A 7,244-nucleotide genomic window follows, 5' to 3' on the forward strand; every position below is an offset into this window, starting at 1 on the left:
ATGAGCTTATAACCTCTAACTGAAGCTGTGTGAGACCATCGGGGCTATTTTGACCCTCACTGCACTGGATGGTGACATCACCCGGCAAAGGTGCTGTGTTGACCAATCACATACGGGAGACAATCGGGATGAGGACGCACACGGGAAAAAGACTCGTTTACCTCGTTAGCATGAACACTCACTGTTAATCACTGTTGAATTTGAGCCACAGGTAATGCACCATAATGACACAGTATGCATTTTTGTTAGTACTGGATGTTAAACTGTTTTTTAAATCTATCAAGGCAGACACTGAATTGGTGCTAAGGTAGAGTAAGCTACATTAACAGCATGGCTAACCAAAACACAAAGGTAGCGCACAGCTGGAAACATGAATGAAGCCACTCATGTAGACTTGTCACAATATGGCTGTATTGTACATGCCTACAAGACTCCCCCTGAAACCCCTCACCCTGTGATCAATGCAGCCCAATCTGTTAAAACATAGCAAGGACCTGTTACTGTCAACATATGTCACTTTGCCGTGACACTCTGCTCTGGTTCTGTTATGTACTCATATTGCGAGACAGCTTTTGCCTCGACAAGAAATATCATGTTGTAATATGAGATCTCGTGACCTGAGATCTCATCACACCCCTAGTAAATACTGGTGTTTGCATGGAGCTTACCATCATTCAACAGGACATGCTGGACTGTTATCTCACATACACCATTCAATACAATCTATGCTATGGTGTTAGCAGGAGGATGAACATATACTACAATAACCACTCCCCTACACAGTGATGTGCAGTGTATGCTGAATTACTGAACTGATGTTTTTCTTGGTGTTCTTAACACTTTACAGTGAACAGGACAATCTTGATAAACCTTGAAGTGCTCCCTTATTCACATTCACTACCTGCTCAACATGCTGGCCCTGTTAGCGTTATGAAAGACAGTGTCAAACATTTACAGCCAATGAGAGATTATTCTAGAGAAGCACACTGTGCACCTATGACTGACTTGGGAGGTAAAGTACAGTACAGAAGGTAGATTGTAGTGTGGTTTAATACAGCATATGTCATGTTTGCATCAAACTACGGACACATCTGTATCTTTTAAACTTCTTAAGCACATTTATTAACTTTTTTTTAAAACTCGTCAGAGCTCTTTATCAGCTGCATGACATTTTGGCTGCAAGACATTTGAAATAAATAAAACAGTCTGAACCACATGCTGCCAAGTATTTATTCAGTGTTTTTAGTGTTGTAGCTTAGAACAAATATCTAGCTGCAGCCCAAATATCACAATTAATCAACTGCCAAATATACATGTCTACTCAACAGATTTTTCTATTATCTGATCACAGTGTCAGAGTTTTAAATCAGAACAAGCCTGTTAACATCACCAGCATTCGTTGGAACTGCGAGGGTGACCATTGTGATGTTTCCTAATTTTTAAAGCCAAACGAATTTGATATGAATGTGATGCTGACAGCTAAAATTGATTCTCTTTGACCATGGACCTTTAGTAGAATAAGTATTTTGCTACATATTAAAGGTGAGGTTACAGACTAAGGAGCATAAATAAAAACTCGGCTTTTTACATTCATTCCTGATGTTAAATCAGAAGTTGTCTGTCTACTCTATGTTTCCAGAAGATTTTTAGAACTTGAATTTGTGAAATGCCATAAAGTATTTTGAGATTTAATGAACTTTAATCTAATCAAATCAGTTCATCTTATCATGTCAATGTTCTATTTAACATCAAAAGAAGAAAGTCTCCCATGACGTTGCAGTGAAGATGAGCGGGGTTGGAGATTCCTACTGTATGCAGCAGCTCTGTCCGTTGGCATCTTTGGAGCGCAGACACAATTTGGGTTTGTAGTTTTCGAGGTAATGCAGCTGCTTGGAGTTGAATGCTCCGCGGCGCTTCCTGACAACAGGAAAGAGACAAGCATGCTAAAAAGGAGAAGCAATATTCATTAAAAGGATGGTGTGGGAGCAGGTGCAAGGATGGTACTGACTACAATAGCATATGGAAAGACAGAGCAGATGTTTAGAGTAAAAATGGAGATGAGTAGGTTTTGTATTCACAGTCTTATGAAATGCACGGCATCTTCATACTCCATCCCGCACTCAATTAGAGCCAGGGCCACCAACACAGGAGCTCTGAGGACAAACAATAGATAAACCATACAACCATCTGTTTGGGTGCACAATACTACCACAGAGCTTAATACTGTGCAGCACTACTACAATTGACAATAGATGCCAGGTTTGTATAATAGATTATGTGCATATCAGCAAAGTTGGACTGGTGTGTATACTACTGGCATCTTGTGCATACTGACCGTCCTAGCCCAGCAACACAGTGCACAGCCACACAGCAGCCGGGCTCATCTCGAAACTTTGTCTGCAGCAGGTTCAGCCAATCATCCACAACCTGGTCTGGAGGAGCAGAGCCATCATGGAATGGCCAGTCCTAGGAGGGAAAAGAATCATTATTCATCTCCTTTTGTCGCAAACACATTCATGGTTTTGTGGCTGACATCTAGACTGACTTGGTGTCCAGAGAACCCCCATCACAGTACATTCACACACAGATGGGCCACAACATGTATTCTATGTACTCAACACAACAGCCTCTTCAAAACTACAGATTCACCAAAGGCCAGACACAGCCAGTCACTTTGAATCTGTATGTGTGAATGTACCACAAGTTTTTTTTTTTTTTACCACAGAAGAACAGTAAAAGCATTTCATGGATCGTTAATGTTCTAGAGGTCACTGTTCAGTTGCTAAGTCTGAAGAAAACTGTGCCAATAACCTTGAAAGTCAGCACATGGCCTTCTGTGCCTACTACTGCTGCTGCTAGATTTTATTGGAAATGCAATGCACAATGGAATTTTTCCATTTAATCTTGCATGTTCTTCATACTTGACTAACCTCCAGATAGAGTTCATGCTCCTTAGATTGCTAACATGGTACAGTTTATTATGGTACACCATTATACTGCTGGCTTTAGGTGCTGCATTTTTTCAGAATTTTATGTTGCAAAGTAAGTTTAACCCCTAATGAGAGAAACACCATCAAAGCTCTTAGTGGTGCAAGTCATTCATGCATTTCAGTTTTCATTCCTTACATCAAAATCAACAGACACACTTACCAGAACCTGTATGCCTTCTTGTTCCACTGGTGTCTTGTCATAGGTAGCAGTACACACTCTCACCAACGTGTTAACTCCATATGCCTTCAGCTCCTATGCACGAACAGAGATGCATTTTAACACATGATGATTTTACTCAGACTATAAAAAAAAATGAATGGAGAAAAAGAAAACAGATAAAACTGTGTTACCTCTATAAACCTTCCCAGTTGTGCATTGGTGGGGTTGTGCGTTATAAGGAATCTCAGACAGTCATAGGAGATCTCCACTGGAGCCGGTCGGTTCATTTTTAGACCCACAGAGGTTTGTTAATAAAGACAAACAGATCAGAAATGTACAGTGCTTCAAAGAATGGAGTACTAGAGAGGGCTTTCAAAGGGAGCTACAAGTCCTCTAATTGCAAAAAAAAAAAAAAGCACAGAATATTTTCACTAAAAGTGTCACTAATAGATAAGCATAATTTGTAGTAGGAAGGTAGTTATTCTATTCCTTTGGTGGCAAAAAAGTCTGGTAATGAAAGGAAAACTAAAATTGGTTTGGCTAAAAACAAAAATTTTAATCTGGCCCAAAGTCTAGAAAGAAAAAAGAAAGCAGAAAAAGCTGTCCTTTTCTTTCAAATCTGTTATCCCATTCAGAGAAGACTGGTGCGAATCAGAGCAGAAGAATAAAGGAGAAGCAAGAAAGGACAGGAGCAGAGGGGACAGTCCGAGGCTGAAAGGAAAGCCTCTCCTACTCCACAGGACAGGTGACAGACTGAAGGTTGGCTTGTCTTCATATGGGTTGAGCAGGATGGCAGTAATGACCTGTGAGACATACACACATTCAATTTTACACTGCTTTAAGACCAACTAAAAGTATCCTTCCATACTGGTTTGTGCTTGTTATGACTAATATTTTTGTCTACTGATAAATATTTTACTATATTTATTCTGTTTTTATTATTGTGCACATCGGGGCTATTGGGCTGTAGTCAAATTCCTTGTATTTTTGATAATACTTTGCAATAACATTTATGTTTATACCTGATGATCAATTCACTGTGGGCTGCCATTATCTATCTTCATGCTCTGGCCTTTTTATAGACCAACACTGGGTGACCTAACTGACCAGCTATACAGTATAGCAACATGCACTTCAATCAGTATATGTACAGGCACTATGTGTGCTCCACCGACTCCTATTTGCCAGTGCTCACATAGACATGTTGTGTGTTTACCTATTACATGCAATGTCTTAATTTAGTCTTGTGTATCCCAGAATCTAATAACCATGACAGTGTTTACTCAGTCCTGGATAAAGAGACCACTGGCCTGAAAGGTACACACCTGGATGTGTGAATGGCAGTGTTGGCGTCTAGCTGGAGTCTCCTGTTCACTTGTCCACAATAAGCAGCAGGTGCTGGGCTTGGCAAAACTCCCCTCCAAGCCTCGCAAACGCCATACATGTGCAGCCTGAGGGAGGCAGAGGAATGAATTTCAAGTGTGATGTGTAGCTGCTAATTTGAGCTATATTCAGAGATGGCTAGCAGTGACGTTAAAGTACTCACTGTGATGAGAGCTGAGGAGATAGGTCATTGAGCGGACACAGGAAAATGTGACTGCTCCGGGATGTAGACACACCATTGATGATGATGCTGCTTTTCTGGGTCCTGGCTGACAACGGCCCGCTAGCTTGTTGCTAACCTGATGTGTGAAGGAAGCCATACGGTATTATTACTGCTCAGACACCTGACTATAGGTTATGGGAACACCGAAACAATGCCATACCAAACTGTTAAAACCAGACAGAATATATTGTGGAGCTCCGTTATTCAGATATACAAGCTGCCTTATGACATAGTTAACCGTTATGTAGAAGAGAAAGCAACACCTTAGCTAACGTTACATTTTCTCATAAACACCTACCGAGTAACGTTAAAGATACTGTGTCACTGGCCAGATTCATCACCTGCAAGTTTCCGACACTAATTAATTACCTTAACAGCTAACGGTAACATTAACTTACAGCACATCTTAGAAATTATGAGAAGAGCTATATAAACTATTTCATGCCAGTTCAGCCGCAAGCTTAGCTATGATCACAAACAACCCGCTTGCCTTTAACTTTAAACGTAGCCAGGGTGATGTTCTAACGGTATATTAACGACCAGCCAGCTAGCTTAATGTTAACAAGCTTACTTTGAAAGGCACACAATGCATACGTTACGACGAATAATTACATACTGACTTTGGGAGAAGAGGTCCACACATGACATAGGAACAACCTAATGTGTTAACCACCGCCGACTTTAGTCACAGACTCCGCCAAGCCAGGTCATATAAAACCAGGTCAGCAACCATGTTACCAGAATACGCAACAAGCTAAGACATTCAGGCTAACGGTAAATGACAGCGAGTACAGTATGTATGTCAACACAGCTTGCGCATTTCACAACAGTTACATCGACGTAAATCACGAGTCACTACTTACAAAAACACACAATAGTTTAACGAAAAATCCACAAGCTTCTAGTGACAGAGAAAAGACTGCAAAGAAGACATGTTGAACTCAAATGTCAAGGTAGCCGCAATAAACACCACAACTTCCGGGAGCAAACTTTCAAAAATAAAACCGGAAACATAATATTGCACGACCGTTTTAATGTGTGAACAAAACCTCTAAACGTCCGGTTAGTCACTGTGTCTTCTGCTATAATAATAAACCAATAATAATGATAATACACACTTTGTAATTGTACCATAAAATTGCCGAGTATTCTGGCAGTTTTAGGCTACTTCTCATTATGTTGTTTTATTTTACAAAAATGTTATATAGAGCAGAGTGATTTTGGTTCAGGGACCTGAAATTTTTTACAACTGGAATGTATATCTTACTTAATAATATTATTTAATATACTGATTCATATTATTAAGGCTGCAAGCATGCAAATTGTTACTGTTGTGCATTTTGCAAACAAGTCAGTTGTTCAAGTTCTAACCAGGGAGTATTTTTACAAAAGCAGAATTAAGAAATCCAAGATAGAAGACCAAGCAAGGCTTGACCTAGTCTACTAACTGCATCCTGGCTTAATGTATTTCATGAAGGATTAAGCTTGATTTATGGTTCTGGGTTTAGTCTGCGTGGAGCCTATGATGTAGGCTATGTAAGTGGCCTATGCCTTATGAGCATTTATATTTGTGTGCTGGTGTGTCTGTGTCACCCTACAAAACATCACCAAAATAGATGCTGTTTAGCATATTTCTTATCTTTTTGTTTGGGTATATGAGTTGGTTGAAAACACAGCCTTTAATTAAAAGCCGTGGAAGAGATGGGGTGACTGGAGTAGGGTTACTTAAATACCCTTTAATCAAACACATGATGGAGGTAGGAACTGCTTTGATTATAGCACTGAATGTGTTACAATCATCAATTCTCCCATATTTGACATATAAAACTTTCATTTGATAAGAAGGAACCATTTGTGTCAATAAGATGAGATACTGACCAGATACCTTTCTCCATCCAGTCTCTATTGAACAACATCTGTTCTTGATCTTAATATGTCTATTATTCCAGATTGGGGTATTGTGTGGTGTGAAGTTATGATTTTATAGAAGTTCCCAATATAATAAGACCTGCTGCTGAAAAAGTGACAATTTGACCGAGAAATGTGGGATATTAAAGTCCCATTTAAATGTCCAGTCCACATGTCAAACTGTTCTTGAGCAAGACGCTGAATCCCCAGTTCCTCCCAGTGATGTCACCAGTCCGTGAACTTGGGAGTCCAAATGGGCGAATGGCCAAATAGTGTGAAAGTGCTTTGAACATACACAGAATGCATAGAAAAGGGCTATACAAGTATAAGACCATTTACCATATACAGTGGGTACGGAAAGTATTCAGACCCCCTTAAATTTTTAACTCTTTGTTATATTGCAGCCATATGCTAAAATCATTTAAGTTCATTTTTTCCTCATTAATGTACACACAGCACCCCATATTGACAGAAAAACACAGAATTTTTGACATTTTTGCAGATTTATTAAAAAAGAAAAACTGAATATCACATGGTCATAAGTATTCAGACCCTTTGCTCAGTATTTAGTAGAAGCACC

The 7,244-nt window shown here is 39.6% G+C and overlaps 2 protein-coding genes across 2 annotated transcripts in view; one reads left to right on the forward strand and one right to left on the reverse strand.

The window, feature by feature from the left end:
- Nucleotides 1-1,216: 1,216 nt before the first annotated feature.
- LOC109973683 (protein tyrosine phosphatase type IVA 2-like) lies at nucleotides 1,217-4,788 on the reverse strand. Its single transcript, XM_020623464.1, has 7 exons — nucleotides 4,697-4,788; nucleotides 4,476-4,601; nucleotides 3,342-3,953; nucleotides 3,151-3,243; nucleotides 2,336-2,466; nucleotides 2,079-2,153; nucleotides 1,217-1,917 (listed from the first exon to the last, which is right to left on the reverse strand). Exons 3-7 carry the CDS (start codon nucleotides 3,435-3,437, stop codon nucleotides 1,806-1,808), a joined length of 507 nt encoding a protein of 168 aa, XP_020479120.1. The 5' UTR covers nucleotides 3,438-3,953; nucleotides 4,476-4,601; nucleotides 4,697-4,788; the 3' UTR covers nucleotides 1,217-1,805.
- gjb9a (gap junction protein beta 9a) overlaps nucleotides 4,778-7,244 on the forward strand; it is a 16,203-nt gene continuing 13,736 nt past the window's right edge. The window contains exon 1 of the mRNA XM_020623463.1: nucleotides 4,778-4,856. The gene's annotated coding sequence lies outside the window, so the exon portion shown is untranslated. The remainder of the gene's footprint in view (nucleotides 4,857-7,244) is intronic.

Source organism: Monopterus albus, unplaced genomic scaffold (genome assembly GCF_001952655.1).
Source record: "Monopterus albus unplaced genomic scaffold, M_albus_1.0 scaffold300.1, whole genome shotgun sequence".
In the NCBI taxonomy this organism is placed as follows: domain Eukaryota; kingdom Metazoa; phylum Chordata; class Actinopteri; order Synbranchiformes; family Synbranchidae; genus Monopterus; species Monopterus albus.